Source organism: Hyperolius riggenbachi, chromosome 1, assembly GCF_040937935.1.
Source record: "Hyperolius riggenbachi isolate aHypRig1 chromosome 1, aHypRig1.pri, whole genome shotgun sequence".
Lineage (NCBI taxonomy): Eukaryota > Metazoa > Chordata > Amphibia > Anura > Hyperoliidae > Hyperolius > Hyperolius riggenbachi.
The window spans coordinates 73,160,624-73,185,063 of NC_090646.1; the positions used below are offsets into that span (position 1 = coordinate 73,160,624).

The 24,440-nt window shown below is 43.4% G+C and overlaps 1 gene segment (V, D, J or C); it reads left to right on the top strand.

Moving 5' to 3' along the window:
• Positions 1-751: 751 nt before the first annotated feature.
• The window catches only part of LOC137563083 (Ig kappa chain V-III region MOPC 63-like), a 662,489-nt gene continuing 638,800 nt past the window's right edge, over positions 752-24,440 (top strand). The window contains 2 exon segments of the C gene segment in view: positions 752-815; positions 940-1,234. Of these exon segments, the coding sequence occupies positions 767-815; positions 940-1,234 (344 nt within the window).

Sequence of the window (24,440 nt, forward strand, 5' to 3'; positions counted from 1 at the left end):
GGATCAAAGCAGGCCGGATACTGACTAAGGTCTGAGTGCTAACACTAAGTATTCACAACAGCAGACAGTTTGCAAGTGAACACCAAGGGCTTAAGAAGCAGAGGAGACCCCCACAGCCACGCCCACTCCCATCAACCAATCAGAAGAATATACATTGCTTAAAAGGAAATAAATATGGCAGCCTCTATATACCTTTCACTTAAGGTTTCCTTTAAAAACAAAAATGGAGAACTTACAGGGAATCTGAAGCAAATACAAAAAAACAAAACAAAAACAAATACCCACCAAAGGAGAGGGAAAGCTCTGGGTCCTATAGAGCCTTCCCACTCCTTTCCCACTCCCCGCGCTCCAGTGCTTGCTCCCCAGCCGGAGACTGCTCTGCCGCTGCAGGAGGCTTTAGCAGATGCTACTATATGCCCAACACTAGGAGCGAGTCAAGGAAGCCTTCTATACTAGATGGGCTACTGGCACTCTGGCTGGTGTTTGCGAGGAAACCAAAAACATTTCTTTGCATTTTGTTAGTAAAACTGATCATTCAGAAGTAATTTTTGTTTATTTCTCATTTGTGTATAAATAGAGAATCGGTGCTCAGTCATGTGATGCAGAGAGGTGAGGTGTGACCTGTGAGGACAGGAGATAATTTGCATGCTTCCTGTGTGACCTATGTGAGGTGGGCGTGTCCCCCTAATGATTGCAGCTGTTATATAGGAGACATTGTACAGGTGACATCTCAGTAGTCTGTGTCTGTCAGTGCAGAGACACCAGGATGGGATCTCAGGGGCTTCTGCTGGCCGCCATACTGCTCTGTATTCATGGTGAGAGTGTCACATAATGCCATACACGGCAATACTATGGATAAGGTGTTACACTTACTGTGCATAGACACTAATGATGGAAGTTACTATAATAATGTGTAATCAGTTTCTTTATACTCCTCAGGCTCCTGGGCACAGATTACACTGACACAGTCTCCTAATGATATCACTGCCAGTCCAGGGGATACAGTCACCATGGCATGTAAAGCCAGTGCTGGCATCAACAACTACTTACACTGGTACCAGCAGAAACCAGGACAGCCTCCAGCACTGATTATCAGATATGCCACCACTCTTCACTCTGGAGCCCCAGCCAGGTTCAGTGGATCTCGGTCAGGACAGGATTTCACTCTCAGAATAACTGGTGTGAAGGAGGAAGATGAAGCCGTCTATCACTGTCAGCAGAGTAGCAGCTTCCCATACACACAGTGATACAGAGCCGTACAAAAACCTCCTTCCTCTTTTAGCAGCAATTAACTTCTAATTGACATAATGAAAGGAAAACTGTACAGAAAGGCAGCCACTTAATTTCTAGGAATTAATTTTATCATAGCATGTAGTCTGCCTCCATTAGGGATGAATATGCATTTTTTCAAAATATTCTTTATTTTTCATAACAAAGTTTGACAGTATTCAACGTGCAATACAATGTCATCACAGACAACTCCAGTTAGGGCCAGTTCACTTTGGGGTCATTCTTGAGCGCTTTGCTGATCGCCAGCGATCAGCAAAGCGCTGCTACAATGCATCCCTATGGATACATGTACACTACAGTGGTTGCAATTTCAATCAATCGAAACCGCGCTGCATGCAGCGTTTTGGGGGCGATTGCCCTGTGATTCCCATGCTATTGAACGGGAATCACAAGTGCAAATTGCAGCAGAATCAAGATATTTAAGTTAAAATCGCGATCGCGGGCTAGCTGTGCTCCGAACGCCCAGTGTGAACTATCCCTTACAGGGAAGCAAATCTATATAGACAGCGCTGATAATCTATGATAACACAGGATTACTATGCATCAAATAGTCTATGGCAACTGAGGGCAGTTCAAGTCACTCAGCAATATTAGTGATTAAAGATAAATGCTGCCCTGAAAGAGGGATACACAATATATCTTGACCATAGAAGAGAGAAGGAGAAAGTACAGAGAGAAAGAAAGAAAAGGCAGTAGAAGAGACAAATTAGAACCTTTAGATTAACCAGCAAAGGACACACCACAACCCTGTTAGTGATAGCTACAGAGGTGTAGCATGAGGTGAGCATGGGGGAACATATGTCCCTGGGCAAACACTGGTATGGGCGCTCAGCATGCCTGCTTTTGTTTTTTAACTTACAGCTGTCCGTGATCACATGACGTCATCTGCCGGCCACAGCATAAATAAAAATACTAACCTTTCAGCTTTCTTGTATCCTTGCATCACCTGCAGCAGAAATCTAGGCATTGACCACAGACTGTAATCCAATGAAAGTGTTTGTTGTGTCTCACCCTTCCCCTAGTCATGGTCAAGCCTAGGTAGCCAGTTCACAATCCTCCTGAGGGTCACAACTCAACACTTATTCCATAACAAATAATGTGAAGGAGGCTCTCAATAGTCTTTTGAATTTGTGTTGATTAAATCTAGGCAGTTACACAACATGTTTCTGGGTTACCACTTCATCGGGTGTACATGCTACCTCAGAATCACAGTGAATATATACAAGTGTTAGTACATTGGGTATACATGCTACCTCAGAATCACAGTGAATATATACAAGTGTTAGTACATCGGGTGTACACGCTACCTCAGAATCACAGTGAATATATACAAGTGTTAGTACATCGGGTGTACACGCTACCTCAGAATCACAGTGAATATATACAAGTGTTAGTACATCGGGTGTACACGCTACCTCAGAATCACAGTGAATATATACAAGTGTTGGTACATCGGGTGTACACGCTACCTCAGAATCACAGTGAATATATACAAGTGTTAGTACATCAGGTGTACATGCTACCTCAGGATCACAGTGAATATATACAAGTGTTAGTATATCGGGTGTACACGCTACCTCAGAATCACAGTGAATATATACAAGTGTTAGTATATCGGGTGTACATGCTACCTCAGAATCACAGTGAATATATACAAGTGTTAGTACATCGGGTGTACACGCTACCTCAGAATCACAGTGAATATATACAAGTGTTAGTACATCGGGTGTACACGCTACCTCAGAATCACAGTGAATATATACAAGTGCTAGAACATCGGGTGTACACGCTACCTCAGAATCACAGTGAATATATACAAGTGTTAGTACATCGGGTGTACACGCTACCTCAGAATCACAGTGAATATATACAAGTGTTAGTACATCGGGTGTACACGCTACCTCAGAATCACAGTGAATATATACAAGTGTTAGTACATCGGGTGTACACGTTACCTCAGAATCACAGTGAATATATACAAGTGTTAGTACATCGGGTGTACATGCTTCCTCAGAATCACAGTGAATATATACAAGTGTTAGTACATCGGGTGTACATGCTTCCTCAGAATCACAGTGAATATATACAAGTGTTAGTACATTGGGTATACATGCTACCTCAGAATCACAGTGAATATATACAAGTGTTAGTATATCGGGTGTACACGCTACCTCAGAATCACAGTGAATATATACAAGTGTTAGTACATCGGGTGTACATGCTTCCTCAGAATCACAGTGAATATATACAAGTGTTAGTACATTGGGTATACATGCTACCTCAGAATCACAGTGAATATATACAAGTGTTAGTACATCGGGTGTACATGCTACCTCAGAATCACAGTGAATATATACAAGTGTTAGTACATCGGGTGTACATGCTACCTCAGAATCACAGTGAATATATACAATTGTTAGTACATCGGGTGTACATGCTACCTCAGAATCACAGTGAATACTGTATATACAAGTGTTAGTACATCGGGTGTACACTAGAGTTGGGCCGAACCTCCGATTTTAGGTTCGCGAACCGGGTTCGCGAACTTCCGCGAAAGGTTCGGTTCGCGTTAAAGTTCGCGAACCGCAATAGACTTCAATGGGGATGCGAACTTTGAAAAAAAAAAATAATTATGCTGGCCACAAAAGTGATGGAAAAGATGTTTCAAGGGGTCTAACACCTGGAGGGGGGCATGGCGGAGTGGGATACACGCCAAAAGTCCCCGGGAAAAATCTGGATTTGACGAAAAGCAGCGTTTTAAGGGCAGAAATCACATTGAATGCTAAATGACAGGCCTAAAGTGCTTTAACCTCCTTGGCGGTAACCCCGTGTGTGACACGGGGTAAGCCGCCGGAGGGTGCCGCTCAGGCCCTGCTGGGCCGATTTACTTAATTTTTTTTTTGCTGGACGCAGCTAGCACTTTGCTAGCTGCGCCAGCACCCCGATCGCCGCCGCCGCGCACCCGATCGCCGCTATCCGGTGCGGCGCGCGGCCCCCCCCCCCCCCAGACCCCGAGCGCTGCCTGGCCAATCAGTGCCAGGCAGCGCCGAGGGGTGGATCGGGTCTCCCAATGACGTCCCGACGTCGCTGACGTCGGTGACGTCATCCCGCCCCGTCGCCATGGCGACGGGGGAAGCCCTCCAGGAAATCCCGTTCTTTGAACGGGATTTCCTGATCGGTGACCGCCGAAGGCGATCGAAGCGGGCGGGGGGATGCCGCTGAGCAGCGGCTATCATGTAGCGAGCCCTCGGCTCGCTACATGATAAAAAAAAAAAAAAATTTAAAAAAACTGTTGCGCTTCCCCCTGGCGGTATTTTTCATACCGCCAAGGGGGTTAAAACATCTTGCATGTGTATACATCAATCAGGTAGTGTAATTAAGGTACTGCTTCACACTGACACACCAAACTCCACTGAACAGAACAGGTATGCAGTGGCGGGTTCACTAAACAGGTATACAGTGGCGGGTCCACTGAACAGAACAGGTATGCAGTGGCGGGTTCACTGAACAGGTATGCAGTGGCAGGATCACTGAACAGGTATGCAGTGGTGGTGGGTGGGTTCACAGAACAAGTATGCAGTGGCAGGATCACTGAACAGGTATGCAGTGGTGGGTGGGTTCACAGAACAGGTATGCAGTGGCAGCAGGATCACTGAACAGGTATGCAGTGGTGGGTGGGTTCACAGAACAGGTATGCAGTGGCAGGATCACTGAACAGGTATGCAGTGGTGGTGGGTGGGTTCACAGAACAGGTATGCAGTGGCAGGATCACTGAACAGGTATGCAGTGGCAGGATCACAGTACAGGTATGCAGTGGGCTGAGGGCTCACTGAACAGAACAGGTATGCAGCCAGGAAGAAGTTAAGCCTAACTAATCTTTCCCTATATGAGAGACTGCAGCAGCTCGCCCTACTCTCACTAATGCAGGCACACGAGTGGCCGTAATGGCCGCCGCTGCCTTATATATATGGGGTGGGGCTCCAGGGGCTAGTGTAGCCTAATTGGCTACACTGGGCCTGCTGACTGTGATGTAGAGGGTCAAAGTTGACCCTCAGGTGCATTATGGGGCGAACCGAACTTCTTCCGCAAAATGTTCGCGTGCGGTACCCGCACGCGAACCACCTAAGTTCGCGCGAACCACGTTCGCCGGCGAACCGTTCGGCCCAACTCTAGTGTACACGCTACCTCAGAATCACAGTGAATATATACAAGTGTTAGTACATCGGGTGTACACGCTACCTCAGAATCACAGTGAATATATACAAGTGTTAGTACATCGGGTGTACACGCTACCTCAGAATCACAGTGAATATATACAAGTGTTAGTACATCGGGTGTACATGCTACCTCAGAATCACAGTGAATATATACAAGTGTTAGTACATCGGGTGTACACGCTACCTCAGAATCACAGTGAATATATACAAGTGTTAGTACATCGGGTGTACACGCTACCTCAGAATCACAGTGAATATATACAAGTGTTAGTACATCGGGTGTACATGCTACCTCAGAATCACAGTGAATATATACAAGTGTTAGTACATCGGGTGTACATGCTACCTCAGAATCACAGTGAATATATACAAGTGTTAGTACATCGGGTGTACATGCTACCTCAGAATCACAGTGAATATATACAAGTGTTAGTACATCGGGTGTACATGCTACCTCAGAATCACAGTGAATATATACAAGTGTTAGTACATCGGGTGTACATGCTACCTCAGAATCACAGTGAATACTGTATATACAAGTGTTAGTACATCGGGTGTACATGCTACCTCAGAATCACAGTGAATATATACAAGTGTTAGTACATCGGGTGTACATGCTACCTCAGAATCACAGTGAATACTGTATATACAAGTGTTAGAACATCGGGTGTACATGCTACCTCAGAATCACAGTGAATACTGTATATACAAGTGTTAGTACATCGGGTGTACATGCTACCTCAGAATCACAGTGAATATATACAAGTGTTAGTACATCGGGTGTACATGCTACCTCAGAATCACAGTGAATACTGTATATACAAGTGTTAGTACATCGGGTGTACATGCTACCTCAGAATCACAGTGAATATATACAAGTGTTAGTACATCGGGTGTACATGCTACCTCAGAATCACAGTGAATACTGTATATACAAGTGTTAGAACATCGGGTGTACATGCTACCTCAGAATCACAGTGAATACTGTATATACAAGTGTTAGTACATCGGGTGTACATGCTACCTCAGAATCACAGTGAATACTGTATATACAAGTGTTAGTACATCGGGTGTACATGTTACCTCAGAATCACAGTGAATACTGTATATACAAGTGTTAGTACATCGGGTGTACATGCTACCTCAGAATCACAGTGAATATATACAAGTGTCAGTACATCGGGTGTACATGCTACCTCAGAATCACAGTGAATATATACAAGTGTTAGTACATCGGGTGTACATGCTACCTCAGAATCACAGTGAATATATACAAGTGTTAGTACATCGGGTGTACACGCTACCTCAGAATCACAGTGAATATATACAAGTGTTAGTACATCGGGTGTACATGCTACCTCAGAATCACAGTGAATATATACAAGTGTTAGTACATCGGGTGTACACGCTACCTCAGAATCACAGTGAATATATACAAGTGTTAGTACATCGGGTGTACACGCTACCTCAGAATCACAGTGAATACTGTATATACAAGTGTTAGTACATCGGGTGTACATGCTACCTCAGAATCACAGTGAATATATACAAGTGTTAGTACATCGGGTGTACATGCTACCTCAGAATCACAGTGAATATATACAAGTGTTAGTACATCGGGTGTACATGCTACCTCAGAATCACAGTGAATATATACAAGTGTTAGTACATCGGGTGTACACGCTACCTCAGAATCACAGTGAATATATACAAGTGTTAGTACATCGGGTGTACACGCTACCTCAGAATCACAGTGAATACTGTATATACAAGTGTTAGTACATCGGGTGTACATGCTACCTCAGAATCACAGTGAATATATACAAGTGTTAGTACATCGGGTGTACATGCTACCTCAGAATCACAGTGAATATATACAAGTGTTAGTACATCGGGTGTACATGCTACCTCAGAATCACAGTGAATATATACAAGTGTTAGTACATCGGGTGTACACGCTACCTCAGAATCACAGTGAATATATACAAGTGTTAGTACATCGGGTGTACACGCTACCTCAGAATCACAGTGAATACTGTATATACAAGTGTTAGTACATCGGGTGTACATGCTACCTCAGAATCACAGTGAATATATACAAGTGTTAGTACATCGGGTGTACATGCTACCTCAGAATCACAGTGAATATATACAAGTGTTAGTACATCGGGTGTACACGCTACCTCAGAATCACAGTGAATATATACAAGTGTTAGTACATCGGGTGTACACGCTACCTCAGAATCACAGTGAATACTGTATATACAAGTGTTAGTACATCGGGTGTACATGCTACCTCAGAATCACAGTGAATATATACAAGTGTTAGTACATCGGGTGTACATGCTACCTCAGAATCACAGTGAATATATACAAGTGTTAGTACATCGGGTGTACACGCTACCTCAGAATCACAGTGAATATATACAAGTGTTAGTACATCGGGTGTACATGCTACCTCAGAATCACAGTGAATATATACAAGTGTTAGTACATCGGGTGTACACGCTACCTCAGAATCACAGTGAATATATACAAGTGTTAGTACATCGGGTGTACACGCTACCTCAGAATCACAGTGAATACTGTATATACAAGTGTTAGTACATCGGGTGTACATGCTACCTCAGAATCACAGTGAATATATACAAGTGTTAGTACATCGGGTGTACATGCTACCTCAGAATCACAGTGAATATATACAAGTGTTAGTACATCGGGTGTACATGCTACCTCAGAATCACAGTGAATATATACAAGTGTTAGTACATCGGGTGTACACGCTACCTCAGAATCACAGTGAATATATACAAGTGTTAGTACATCGGGTGTACACGCTACCTCAGAATCACAGTGAATACTGTATATACAAGTGTTAGTACATCGGGTGTACATGCTACCTCAGAATCACAGTGAATATATACAAGTGTTAGTACATCGGGTGTACATGCTACCTCAGAATCACAGTGAATATATACAAGTGTTAGTACATCGGGTGTACATGCTACCTCAGAATCACAGTGAATATATACAAGTGTTAGTACATCGGGTGTACACGCTACCTCAGAATCACAGTGAATATATACAAGTGTTAGTACATCGGGTGTACACGCTACCTCAGAATCACAGTGAATACTGTATATACAATGGTTAGTACATCGGGTGTACATGCTACCTCAGAATCACAGTGAATATATACAAGTGTTAGTACATCGGGTGTACATGCTACCTCAGAATCACAGTGAATATATACAAGTGTTAGTACATCGGGTGTACACGCTACCTCAGAATCACAGTGAATATATACAAGTGTTAGTACATCGGGTGTACACGCTACCTCAGAATCACAGTGAATACTGTATATACAAGTGTTAGTACATCGGGTGTACATGCTACCTCAGAATCACAGTGAATATATACAAGTGTTAGTACATCGGGTGTACATGCTACCTCAGAATCACAGTGAATACTGTATATACAAGTGTTAGTACATCGGGTGTACATGTTACCTCAGAATCACAGTGAATACTGTATATACAAGTGTTAGAACACCACACCCAAAACTGGACAGCCCGTTCCTGGTCAGCTGACCATTGTGACATCGTCAAAGTCCACAGAGTTCATTGTAACCCCTTAGGGTAACAAAACATGAATGGCACTACACACAGGGAGGTTGATTTGCGAGTAATGCGCAATAGCAGCGCAGGATAAAAGAAGTGTTTGCACGCTATGCTCAGTCCTGTCAGCAGAGTGTGCACTCGTTACGCATGATCCTTTTAAGTGCCGCATGATGTCCTGTGGTGTGACCCCGATACTTCACTAGCACAGCCGCTTCTACGTTAGTTAAAGTAGTAGCGGATGTGCTAGTGAAGTATCGCAGTCATGCTATAGGACATCATGCGGCACTTGTAAGGATCATGCGTAACTGCACAGCATACACTACACTGACAGGACCAAGCATAGTATGCGAGCACTTATTGTATCCCACGCTGCTTGTGTGCGTTACTTTTAGTGAACCAACCTCATTGTCTACTCAAAGATATGGTAAACCGATTTTTGAATGAATCGCTCCAAAAAAAATGCTACGTGAGCTTACAGGTTTATTTTCCTCGCTCGCTCCTCCTGCCGTGTGACTTCACATCTCCACCACTACATCGGCCCTTAAAAGTTAAGAAAAACTTACCTCAAGAATGAAGCATAGCTGTAATAAAAAAAAAAAATTATTTTTATTTCAACTATGCTTCATTCTTGAGGTATTTTTTGTACCCTTTAACCCCTTCCCAACCACCTAACGCCTATAGGCGTCAGGAAGGTGACATCCCCAGGACTGCCTAATGATGAAAGGCGTCATGTCCTGGGGCGGGGTTTTACAGGTGATCGCGTGCGCCAATGCGCATGCATCTCTGCTTGAGTGATGGAGCTACTCTAGTCTCCATCATCAGTCTACCAGCGGCGATCTAGCAGACTATTAGACGACAAAACCAAAATCTATTTGCATTCTACAGCTCTGCAATCTACTGCAGAGCTGTACTGGGGACAGCCGTGTCAGGCTGTCCCCCTGGCGGCAAGGAAGTGATCCGCTGTCATAGGCTGAAGCCTATGACAGCCGATCGCGCTGATTGGCTGGTGGGGGGAGGGAGGGTAACAAAAAAAAATGCACAGATATATGAAAAAATAAAAGCAATAAATACAGAGCAATCGGATCTCATAGGCCGATGTCTATTAGAGCCGGTCGCTGTCATTGGCTATCTGGGGGAGGGAAAACATAGATAATTTTATTTAAAAAAATAATACATTACTTAGGAAAAAAGTAAACCTTGCAGCAGCGATCAGAGCCCACCCACAGAAGTCTCTGTTGGTGGGCAGAAAATGGTGGGGGGGGGGGGGGGGTCTGTTTGGCTGCTAAGTTGTATCGCTCTGCAGCAAGCCATTAATGCTGCAGAGCACTTAATTGTAAAAATAGCCTGGTCACTGGGATGGGAAAGCCCAGTCGTTAAATGGTTAAACTGTTTTTAGATATTTTTTGTTTTTCCCTTCCCTTCTAATTTGTGCTATTTACTCAATTGTCTTTGTCACATGAAAAGAACAGCAGTGGGCAGGTATTAAATTATACATGATTAACCTTAGTTGTCCTGTCCCCACTACTCATGTTCCCTCCTGGCTGCACTGCATTGCAAATGCATCCACGGTGTCTGGGTGTCATTAGGCAGTAGGGGTGTATCAGGTGCAGATGTCAAGGCAAAGGCTCTCAAATACAGCAAAAAGAATACAGGTAAACAACATGAAAAATAAGTATGTGTGGACAACATGAAAAATAAATGTTGATGGATTTTGGCCACAAAAACAAAATAATAAATTAAAATAAATTAACAATGAACTAAAAAAAGGAATGTTTATATTTGTTAACCCTTTCAGTAAATAAGTAAACCCTTTTAAATGTTGAATTCCATGACTTGGCAGTAGTAGATGCCACAGGCTTGTTTGCCCTTTTCCAGATGATCCCCATTCTGCTTCGCTGGACAGAGAGTTGGTTTGAACTAAGAATGGCCAAAGAGATTCATATAATGCAGGATTATGCAGATTTTGTGTACAAATTTATGAAGCTAAAAAATGCACCAATCAGATACTGCAAAGGCGAAATTTCGTTTGCCTGTTTTTTTAAACTGCATATATTTGCATGCAAAATGTAATCTGCATAATCCTGCATCAACTTGGAAATATTTTAATCTCAACCATCCATAGTTGGAACCTCTTCTTAAAGTGAATGGGAACCGCATTTAAAAAATGAGACAGATACTTACCCAAGGAGAGGGAAGGCTCTGGGTCCTATAGAGCCTTCCCGCTCCTCTCCTGGTCCCCTCGTTCCAGTGCTGGCTCGCCCGGTAGCAGTATTTGACTAAATTAGTCAAATACTGCTTTACCTGGCTGAAGGAGGCTTCAGAAGTCTTCAGGGAGCCCGAGTGCTCCTGAAGAAGGGCCGTCCTGTACTGCGCCTGCGCAAGCACGCTCTCTTGCACGCTCACGTCTGTGCAGTATGGAGCCGCACGTCTTCAGGGGGACACGGCTCCCGAAGACTTCCAAATACCCTTTCGGCGGGGGATTGAAACGGGGGGGGGGGGGGCAGCACAGGATAGGGAGCACCAAGAGAGGAGACGGAAGGCTCTATACGGCCCAGAGCCTTCCCTCTCCTTAGGGAAGTATTTGCTTCATTTTTTTTTAAATGCGGTTCCCATTCACTTTAAGGGTCCTCATGCTGTCATTTTTCTATTTTTTATAAGAGTACAATCTCGCTAAATTTTAAATTCTCACCCTATGTTTTGCAAATATATCTGTTGTAGAACCACAATGATTTAGTTTTTGACTTGATCAGATACTCCTATCATGATTAAATATATATATATAAATATATATTATAGCACTTCTATCATCATGTCTAGTTTGAGACTTTTTTGGGCCAAATATCCCAAGTATTGTTGTATTGTCTTTATAAATAATTTGATGAGATTCAAAATGATAAAAAGACTCCAAGTTTTATAAAAAAAAAAAAAATAATGAAAAAGTTACCAAAAAGTGACAAAAAAAAATTACAAAATAAGTTTGTAGTATAAGAAGATACTAATTGGTGAATTCAGAGCTTCTTTGTGTATCTTATATTTTAACCCAGGAAAAAACGGCACTGGTGATTATAGACATTTTGGGTGCTGCCATAGACTGTAATGGATTTATTGCTATATCCAGCTGGGCCTTTTTTTCATGGCACCTTTTTTCATGCACGCAATAATAATAATGAGCTTTAGTAGTAATTTTGTAGCAAAATTCAGATTTATTATGCAAAATCTTGGAGGGCAATGATTGGGCAGAAGTGTGGTACAGTTAGTGCCCTTCCACTACTTTGGGAAGGACCCACTGATGATGATGACCCACTTGAAAATGCTTGTCTCACTACAAAATCATTATTTCTTAAGAATATGTGTAATGAATAGCGGAGATGCCGCCGCATGGGCAAGCGGCATGGCGGCTATCTCCGCGTCCCAGCCAGCGGCTGCTGCCACGCAGCAGCGTGATACTGCTTTGCCTGGTACTTCTAGTGCATGGATAGCAACAGGACCTTTATGCTGCTAGAAGGGGAGTCAGCTGATCATGCCGATCAGCTGACTCCAGCTAGGCTCTGGATTGGCTGAGTGACTGGGGCGGCGCTGTGGAGCGCTTTTAGTATATATAGGACTTGCCTGTCACTTGCAAGTGGTCTGCTGTTGCGAACAGTTACGTGTGAGCTCTCAGACCTGAGTCAGATCCCACAGTGTGTTAGAACCAGCCGGAGCTGGGAATTCACACTGAGTCAGATTCCATTGATAGCTTAAAGTACAATTGCTTGCTACTGTGTATGTGTTAGACTAGTTCCCAGGTGTTGAGACCAAGGACCTCACACCTAAGACTAGGAGATCACTACATTGTCACTGCTTATCTGTTAGACTAGATCCCAGCTGTTGAGACCAATGACCTCACACCTAAGACTAGGACTGTGACACATTATTTGTTACCTGTTATGACCTTTGGCTTTCCTGACTACTCTCCTGTTCTCTGATTCGGTACTTCCGCCCATCTGATTATCGGTTGCCAACATTGCCTGTACCTGGATACCGAATCAGTCTTCCGCTTCTGTACTTTGTCTGTCCGTGTGTTGCCGACCTGGCTTGTCTGACCTTTCTGGCTGTCACCTAGCTCTTGGGTAATCAGCCTTACTGTACACCTGTGACACCTGCTCTTCAGGTGGTTACTAGCTGCTATATCAGGCCTATGGTCACCAACTCCTCTGGAGGCCATCGTGCAGCACAGTCAGTGGGTCTCTACCTCTCTAGGTCCACTGGCTGCAGTACAGTCTGATTCCCTGCCTCTCAGGGAATCCTTGGCTGCAGTACAGTCTGATTCCTTGCTCCTCAAGGAATCTCTAGCTGCAGACCAATCCTCATCATATCACTCCAATCAGTTGTCCCTGCCCCTCAGGTATCCACTGGCTGCAGTACAGTCCGATTCCCTGCCCCTCAGGGAATCCTTGGCTGCAGTAGTGTCTATATCTCCTGCCTCTCAGGAGATAACCTCTCCGATTTCTGTTGCACAAAACACTATACCACATTGGGTGTCCTGTGTCTAGCTATACTAGTATTATTGGTGATTCTTCAGATCACCACATAATCAGGTATAGCATCTGTATTATTGGTGATACTGCAGATCACCAATAATCAGAAAAATCTGTGTTGCTGACACCAATCGTTACAATATGTTTATCTGTATAGGCTAATCCCTGTTGACGAACAAAACCCCTCTATTTCCCCCTTAGAATGTCCTCTCTTAACCTCTTAAGAACCACAGGCTTACACCCCCCTAGTGACCAATCTATTTTTTACAATTCACTGCTCTGCAGCTTTAATAGCTTGCTGCAAAACCATACAATGCAGCACACAAACCGATCCATCCCCCTTTTCTGCCCACCTACAGAGATTTCTGTTGGTGGGCTCTGATCGCTGCTGCGGGTTTTTTTATTATCGATTTGTAAGCTATCTTTTTTAAATAAAATAGAATTTTTTTTTTAAATTAAATTTTCCCTATTACAAAGAACCTCTCTCATAGTCATCTGCCTATAAGAGGGGATCACATTTGGAGCATCCCCAGGGAGACAGCCAAGTGACACGGCTGTCCCCAGTACATCGCTGCATTTGATCGCAGCACTGTACAATGTAAATAGACCGTGGTTTCGCTGTCTAACAGTCTTAACAGTCTGCTAGTGGCGATCGCTGCAGGCAAACTGTTGACAGAGCAGAGCTCTGTCACTCAAGCAGGGATGCGCATGCATTGGTGCGCACAATCCTCTGCAAAACACTCCCCCAGGACTTGACGCCATTCAGCGTTAGGCGGTCCTGGAGGAGCCACCTTGCAGCTGCCAATCAGCGTTAGGCGGTCGTAGGGTGGTTAATTCTGATGTGCATATCTGTATTTATCTGCTAAAATATTTATCTTACATCAAGGTTTATATCTAGTTCCTTAATAATTGCCTATTTTTCAATGCTAACGTGAAGGAGAAGTAATGATGGACTATATGACCAATATAACCTGCAGAATAAATATATCTCCCTTCTCCATGTTATGTATGGCTGGGAATCATTATTAGCCAGCTGATGTTATGATAAAACTGTCCCTCCTTCTGCCCTCTGAAAGTCAGGAAGGATCTGATTTGCATGTTTTCTGTGTAATATACATGAGGAGGGGGTGTGTCATCACCCTTACCCTGTCTTATCATAATGCTGATCCTCTGTCTTTATCACTTCCCAATTCATATTTTCAAAAATGATGTCAAAATCAGAAATGGCAACCTCTATATTGCTTTTACAGCAGGTTATATTAGCAAGAACATGTTATTACTCTGTTGCCAGTAAATAGAGAATCAGTGCTCAGTCATGTAATGCAGAGAAGTCAGGTGTGACATGTGAGGACAGGACATCATTTGCATGTTTCCTGTGTGACCTATGTGAGGTGGGCGTGTCCCCCTAGTGATTGCAGCTGTTATATAGGAGACATTGTACAGGTGACATCTCAGTAGTCTGTGTCTGTCAGTGCAGAGACACCAGGATGGGATCTCAGGGGCTTCTGCTGGCCGCCATACTGCTCTGTATTCATGGTGAGAGCGTCACATAATGCCATATACTGCAATACTATGGATAATGTGTTACACTTACAGTGCATAGACACTAATGATGGAAGTTACTATAATACTGTGTAATCAGTTTCTTTATACTCCTCAGGCTCCTGGGCGCAGATTACACTGACACAGTCTCCTAATGATATCACTGCCGGTCCAGGAGATACAGTCACCATGTCATGTAAAGCCAGTACTCACATCGGCTATGACTTACACTGGTACCAGCAGAAACCAGGACAACCTCCAGCACTGATTGTCAGATCAGCAGATGCGCTTTACTCTGGAGCTCCAGCCAGATTCAGTGGATCTGGAGGATATGGACAGGATTTCACTCTCAGAATCACTGGTGTGAAGGAGGAAGATGAAGCCGTCTATCACTGTCAGCAGAGTTGGAGCTCCCCATACACACAGTGATACAGAGCCGTACAAAAACCTCCTTCCTCTTTTAGTAGCAATGAACTTCTTATTGACACAATGAAAGAAAAAATGTAGAGAAAGACAATTGCTTATTTCCAATCACTGATGTTATTATCACAGCAGGTAGTCTACCTCCACCTGTAAGCCATCACACGGTAAATCCATTCTCAGACAAGTTATGGGCCCCATCAGTCCATTTGTACTAAAAGCTGTTGGGATTACAGGGAGCACAAAATATGGAAAAACCCTGAACTCAAAACCCTGAATTCATAATTATAACATCAACTAATAAATAAGGACAAAACACTCTAAACACTACATATGGCAAGAAAAGGCTGTGGTATTTTGTTTTAGACAGAAAACTTTCAGTTATGTAATTTTTTTCTAAAGGTATAAAAAAAAAAACTGAAACCATAAACATAAACCGAAATTATATATTGGGAAGCCAAGACCAACCAAACAAGCCAATAAACTGCCTGGATATCAGATCTCAGGTAATGCATCTGTGTATATAAACAATATAGTTTGCGCGCAAAAATTTGCATTTGCGCACAAAAATGTTATGTTTCATGCGTAATTTCGCGACCGCACACAACGCAAAAACGGTCATTCGCGTGAAAACGGTCATGCTATCAGTTAGCACTCTTTTGTGAATCAAGCCCTATGAATACAATTTGCAGGAACTGATCTTGTGCAGATACTGAACTTTTGTGTCTGTACAGCATCTGTGTGTGCAGCATCTTGCAAAGATTTCTGTCTGATGGGGAGTTCAGCTCCATAGAATAGACTGTGTAGATATGCTCTCATACTACATGGTAGGGGGTAAAATTGGTCTGTGATCTTTCATTTCCCACAGACTTTTATCTGATGTGTGTACCCACCTTTACAGTAAAGACCTGGGTGGCGATGGGTTTCTTCAAAATCTAAAAATCCAGTTGCAATTGGACAGTATCGATTTATGTGAAGTATTCACAAAAGTTTCCTACACACACTACTACACTGCTGACAGAAGATAGGTTCCTCACCTGTTCTCTTGACGAAATGCGCGAACTACTGATGCCACTGTGTACCTGCTTAGGTTAGGCTGAACTCTTAACCCAGCCTCCCTCATTGTAAGTCCATGGTTTATCACATGGTCCACAAGCGTACCAGGAATTTCATTCGAAAGAATTTGTTGCCTTCTTTGTCCACCTCTTATGCCTCCTCCGGGTCTTCCTCTTCCTCCAACTCCACCTTGTTCTGTCTGGATGCTTCCCCCCATCCGCACTCTCCCTCTTGCTCTGACACCATCCATTTTTGTTGAAGATAGGCATCTTGTTGCCTTTTTATAGTGTTTAAAAATCTGATTGGTGTGTGCATAATTATGCACTTGTGTGTGTGCACACCTGGTGACTGTGTTTAACCAATTGGCTCATGTGAGTGTTCATTTGAGAGCCTTTGTTTTGATATTGCAAGGAAGCGTCTATATGAATGATTTTTGAGTCAAATGTACACAAATTGTGTTTAGTGTTTTGAAAATCTATTTATGTATGTGTGTGTGTGTGTATGTATGTAAGCATATATATATATATATATATATATATATATATATATATATATATATATATATATATATATATATATATATATATATATATATATATATATATATATATATATATATATATATATATATATATATATATATACACACACTAGCTGGTCGCCCGGCGTTGCCCGGGTATGTAATTGGCTAGTGTAAGCTCTGCCCACTTTTTCTAATCCTAACACACAATTAGTCAAGGATGACCTAGTTTGTGAGCTTTGTGGTCTTTAGCATCAATAATTGGCATTGAAATGAAATAAATCTAATTGGCTGTGGCTCCACTCCTTTGAAAATCAATAGGTGAATTTTGATTAGCTTTTGTAGGCTCCACCCACTTTTCTGAATATTAATCCCAGTCACCCAGTGACCAACTGTGCAAAGTTTAAGAACCCTGCCACTGACAGTGTAAGAAAAACAAAAGTTTGCTTTCTTAAAACAGAAAGAATTTGCAATAATTCAGGTTGGCGTGAGCTTAAAATGTCGCCCAGTGCATCACTGTTGAACACATGCAAATTAACCATTGTTACCCTTAAAAGCTAAACACCTCCAGAACTGCTGGAATGCAATGATGCGTCTTCTTGTTAATTTGTACAGAGCCATGATAATCCAACATGCATACAGACTGTTTTGGATTGTTTGATCCTCATCAGTGCATGGCATGGATTAATTTGGTTCTATGCAGTAGGGCTTGTAACACCGAGAGGTACAGACTAACCAGCAAGCTCATGGTGACCCAGAACTCATTGGAGTGTGTAAGGGACTACAATGGTCCTAAAAAGCCCCCTTACTAAGATGTTAAGAAAAACAAAAGTTTGCTTTCTTAAAACAGAAAGAATTTGCGATAATTCAGGTTGGAGTGAGCTTGAGATGTCTCCCAGGGCATCACTGCTGAATATATGCAAATTAACCATTCTACCCTTAAAAGCTAAACACACCTCCAGTGCAACAGTGTAAGAACGGCTGCAGTTTACATTTTCCAGTGAAATTTGTATTTGTCTCTGCCCCCTTTTTGGTTATGGGAATAAAAAGTATCCTATACTTTATTCCAGGTAATGTACTATGTGTGTGCCAAATTTCAGTTTACATTCTGGCAGTTAACTTTGTAATTTTCTCCACCCACTGATTTTTTTTTTTTTTTTCCTTTTTTACCTCAGATTAGTCTTAATCTCTCCATAGAGACATAAATGCCCCTTAACCACTTAACATCTCAGTCGTTTTCAGCTTATGCATCCGAGCAATGTTCACCTCCCATTCATTAGCCTATAACTTTATCACTACTAATCACAATGAACTGATCTATATCTTGTTTTTTCCGCCACCAATTAGGCTTTCTTTGGGGGGTACATTTTGCTAAGAGCCAATTTACTGTAAATGCATTTTAACAGGAAGAATAAGAACAAAAATGAAAAAATTCATTATTTGTCAGTTTTCGGCCATTATAGTTTTAAAATAATACATGCCTCCATAATTAAAACCCACGTATTGTTATTGCCCATTTGTCACGGTTATTTCACCATTTAAATTATGTCCCTATCGCAATGTATCGCGACAATATTTTATTTGGAAATAAAAGAGCATTTTTTCCGTTTTGCATACATCACTATTTACAAGCTTATAAAAAAAAAAATAGAGAGAAATATTTCATCTTTACATAGATATTTAAAAAGTTTAGACCCTTAGGTAAATATTTATGTTTTTTTTTTTTTTTATAGTAATGTTTTTTTTTTGTTTTTTTTTATTAAACATTTTATGTGGGCATTTTTGGGAGGGTGGGATATAAAAGTGTTTTATTTGGGGAAATATTGGTGTTGTGTGATGTTTTTGGGTATTTGCTTGTAGTTTTACTTTTTGGCCACAAGATGGCAATCTCGATTTTTTTTACATGACGTCACTCTAAGCGTACAATGAACGCTTAGAGGGACACAGCTTCAGAAAGAGCGAAGCTTCCGAGAGAAGCTGTCGCTTTTTCAGCGGGGGAGAGGAATCAATGATCGGGCTCCCCAGCCCGATACATTGATTCCGTGGCTACCGACTCCGCGGCCGGGAGTGCGCGTGCACGCGCGCGATCGGGCGCGGGAGCGCGCCTGTCCTCCTTGACGTTTTTATACGTCAAGGAGGACAAAGTGGTTAAAAGAGGAATCAGTCCAATCATCATATGGCGTTTATTTTTTTAAACTTTTTTCTTAGGTCATAAAAAATCAATATCCTCCAGAAATTAATTTTCCCCACACTCTTCCCTGTTTAGACACATAATACCCCATTATCCTCACAGTCATATCATCCTGATGATAATCTGACATGTTATAATAATACACCTGCATCCTTCTTACAAGCCACAATGGAAACCCATACCTCCTCGCTGTTATAGCGGTATCTTCTCCAAGCATCTCTCTTATTACAATCTTTATGCGTAAAGTAACATTATCCGACATACTATTCCACAACTTATTCGTCTCTTCCACCACCTTCACAATCTCTTTAACACAACTTCTAGTTTGTATCACACAGTCCCTCTCAAGTGGCTCATAATACTGCCTATCCAGCCGCACACTGGGTATACTATGTTCCAATAACACAGTCTGATCACCTCCTTCTCTCCCAGACGCTGCAACGCATCTCCTGGGCTGCGGAGCAGGGCTGTCCGGCTGCCCAGCATCTTCCACCTGAACTTCCATCTCATCATCCGAATCTTCCAGTACAACATACGGATTAGGTGACAGGGGCACCTCTGGAGCACTCCCTACCCCCAACTTCAGCTTCTTACCCCCTCCTACTCTGCTTTCCTCCTCCTTCCTCAGCCTCCCCCTCCCTCCATGCCTCATCCTTGACTTCTGCTTCTCCCACTCCATCTTATCCTGCTCCTCCTTTTTATCCATCTCTGCACCCCAATCTATGGGCTCCTCTCCCCCCCGTGCCTCCTTTACCTCACCAGAACCTACTACCTTCGGCAGCAACACCGCAGTCTGCTTCTTCTGCACCTTGGCCACACACCCCACTCCTGAGGAACTACTACTCCCAGCTCGGCTACTCTGCACCTTCCCGCTGCCCATCCCACTGCTCACCTTACCTTTGCATACTGACTCCTCCCTCCTCTCTGGCTGACCCGCCTCCTCCCGCCGTCTCCCCCGCTCCTGGGTGACCCCCTGCCCCTCACTCACCCCCGCAATCACCTCCGCAGTCTTCCCAACACCGGACCCACTCTGCACATCCACTTTCCGTGCCAGGGCCTCCTCCTCCTCCTCCCGCAGCACGGCTTGCACACAAGTAGCGTCACCCACCGGCTCCTCCTCCCCAGACACGTCACCATCTGCCGGTGCAGCTCCGCTCACTCTCTCTCCACGAGTCTCCTCCTCCATTCGCTCCACAGCCTGAACACAAGAATCATCACCCACGGACTCCTCAGCCGTCACATTCCCATCTTCCGCAAACAGATCCGCCTGGCTGCACGGACTCTCACCAGCCACTCCCACAATCACTCCAGCCACTCCCACACCAGTCACCTCCGCAATCACAGCCGCTGTCACCTCCGCCGCACGCTCGTCACTCACCCCAGTCTCCTGGCGGCCATCCTCCTCACTGTACTCATCACCCTCCTCACTCTCCACATCCAGCAGCCCAACATCCACCTCCTCACCACCCAGCGTCACATCCATCACAGCCGCATCATCCAGCAACTCCTCCAACTCCCCAATCACATCGGCAACAGTATCCAGAATCGCCGAGAGCGGGACCACCTCACTGACGTCACCACTCTCAGCACCCACACCAGTCACCTCCCCACGCTCCACAGACACCTCCCCATTCGCTGCAGCCCCGCTCTCCTGACCACGCCCACCACTCTCTGCAGCAGTCACGTGAGACGCCAAGCCGGCAGAACCTCCGCCCTCCTCTGCCACCGGCCCGGACGCCTCCCTCCGCTCCTCAACATCAGGTACAGTATCAGGTACAGTATCAGTAGCACGTAACACATCAGCAGCAGCAGCCAGCACAGAGCGCCCGGTGGTATTAGCACCCCAGCCAGCAAACATATTACGGCTCTCCCGAGCCACCTCAGCGTAGAAGAATAAGCTCCTCCCCCTGGTCATCTTACAGTCTCGTGCCATGTGCTCGGCCGACCCGCAGAGATCACACACACGGGGGGCCGGGCACGCAGAGGCCATGTGTCCCTTCAGCCTACAAATGCGGCAGGCTGCCTTATTGGGGCACTGGTCCCTGAAATGGCCATATAGGAAACAATATCGGCAATACTTCGGCTGCCCCTGGTAGTACACCGTGCATCTCTCACCTGCCACGGTAAAGGCAGCCGGAGGGTGCACAGTGCCACCGTACCCATCAGAGTCTTTCTTCAAAACCACCTTAAACTTGATCTTACTCCGATACATCTTATAAGGGTTATACAGTTTCTCAGCATTACCAATATCCTCACAATATTGCTTCAAAAAGGTCCTCACTGTGTGCACTTCCATAAACGGGTTCAAACAATGGACAGTCAAATACTTCACCCCAGGGTCAAACATGGGAGTGATCTGGATCTTCTGCAGCACAGGATAAGTACCCTCCAGAACCAGCTTCTTCCAATTTTCACACAGTGCAAGACATTTCTCCTCGGTATAAAGAGAAAGATCATAAGTGCCCAATTCCACAAACTCCTGAATGGCATAGATCTCTGTTACCTGTAGATCTAGGATATCCAGCAGCACATCAACACAGTCTTCAGACCGATTTCCTTCACCGCCTCCTTATCCACCTGAATTCGCACAGAATTGCGCAGTGGCGTTCTCCTGGGCTCCGTCATCGCAGCAACCAGCTAGACGACCTTCGCCCCTCTGATGTTCCCGGGGCCCCCAAAAGGAGACCCCCCACTAAACCTCCTGACTCAGAACCAAATACAGACACACTTGATCTAAGCCAAAAGGCCGAGCGGCGATGCACAGCCTGATTCGGATTGTTTGATCCTCATCAGTGCATGGCATGGATTAATTTGGTTCTATGCAGTAGGGCTTGTAACACCGAGAGGTACAGACTAACCAGCAAGCTCATGGTGACCCAGAACTCATTGGAGTGTGTAAGGGACTACAATGGTCCTAAAAAGCCCCCTTACTAAGATGTTAAGAAAAACAAAAGTTTGCTTTCTTAAAACAGAAAGAATTTGCGATAATTCAGGTTGGAGTGAGCTTGAGATGTCTCCCAGGGCATCACTGCTGAATATATGCAAATTAACCATTCTACCCTTAAAAGCTAAACACACCTCCAGTGCAACAGTGTAAGAACGGCTGCAGTTTACATTTTCCAGTGAAATTTGTATTTGTCTCTGCCCCCTTTTTGGTTATGGGAATAAAAAGTATCCTATACTTTATTCCAGGTAATGTACTATGTGTGTGCCAAATTTCAGTTTACATTCTGGCAGTTAACTTTGTAATTTTCTCCACCCACTGATGTTCTAATGTTTCCCAGGTATGTATTTGGCTGCTGATGGCTGTGGCCACTTTTTCTAACCCTAACACACAATTGTCAATAGTCAATGACCAAGTTTGTGAGATTTGTGGTCTTTGGCATGAATAATTTTCATTGAAATGAAACACATCTGATTCGCTGTTTGTGGCCCCACCCCTTTTCTAAATATTTAACCCCAGTCACCCAATGATCAACTGTACCAGGTTTGAGGCTTGTGCCATTAACAGTGCAAAAATGGCAGCAATTAAATATTTGCCTTGAAAATCAATAGGTGAATTGTGATTGGTTTTTGTAGGCTCCACCCACTTTCTGAATATTAATCCCAGTCACCCAGTGACCAACTGTGCAAAGTTTTAGAACCCTACAATTAATAGTGTAAGAATGGCTGCAGTTTACATTTTCCCAGTGAAATTTGTGTTTGTCTCCGCCCACTGAAGACTCGGCATTGCCCAGGTATGTATTTGGCTGGTGCTGGCTCTGTCCACTTTTTCTAACCCCAACACAAAATTACTTAATGACCAAGTTTGTGAGCTTTGCGGTCTTTGGCATCAATAATTTGCATTGAAATAAAATAAATCTGATTGGCTGTGGCCCCACCCCTTTTCTGAATTTGAACCCCAATCACCCAATGGCCAACTGTACCAGGTACAGGTGATTAACAGTGCAAGAATGGCATCAATTAAATGAATCAATGTACAGAGGCGCCAGTAGGATAAAAGATACTAAAAGGTTTAAAACATCTAGGTGGCGGTGGTGGACCGACCGACCCAAAACAGACACGATGCTGTCAATTAAAGTCAACGAAAATTTATTCACATACTCCAACAAACACTGCGACGCGTTTCACGGGCATAGAACCCGCTTCTTCAGGCATTAAACAATAGGAGTATCTCACTAAAAAATGACAGAGACATAAACCATATCAGGGAACTGTAAACAACATGTTGTACACTTGTAAATGCAGATTTAGATATGTATCAGGGGGAGAAGGTAATGAAAGGGGTAATTGAGTGCATCGTTAATTGTACTGTGTATGGGAGGTGAGAGGGGGAGTACTGTTAGTCAGAACATTGTGGGAAGAAATTACTGGGCAGGGGGAGACAGGAGGAGGCAACACAAATATATCACCAGGTATTATGATATGTGGTAGTGGGGAATGGGGAACAGAGAGGTGTATGATTATGAGCAATAGTACAGTATTCATAGACTAGATAAAACGTAAAAGGAGTAAATTGCTTACCAGCTCTAGGTCCTGATAGGGTTTGGCACCTCTGTGCTCAAAAACCCCGCTCTGGACCTTTAAATAGATCAGTGTCGGTGCAGGAACGATTGGGAAAGCGTGGCTGGAGGGCGTGGACCTGGATGGTAGCCAAAAAACGAGAAATGTACTGGATACAACTACTGAAAACACTAACTCCAGATGGCCTCAACGAGGTACTGGAGAAAATTTATTAGGTTCACTCCTCAAGTACAACTGATTTCTCTTTTTAATCTGGCGCTCTCCTTTTAGTAATTTTTTACGTTTATATGTGTTGAATTTTTATCTATTGCATCCATGTTTGTGTTATCATTTTTTAAGTTTTTTTTACTTCTTTATTATCTCACTTTACCTCTTTTTATAAGTGTGTATGTGTGTGTGTGTATGTATATATATGTGTGTATATGTGTGTGTGTATGTATATATATATATATATGTATATATATATATATATATATATATATATATATATATATATATATATATATATATATATATATGTTTTACTATTATTGTGTTATATAG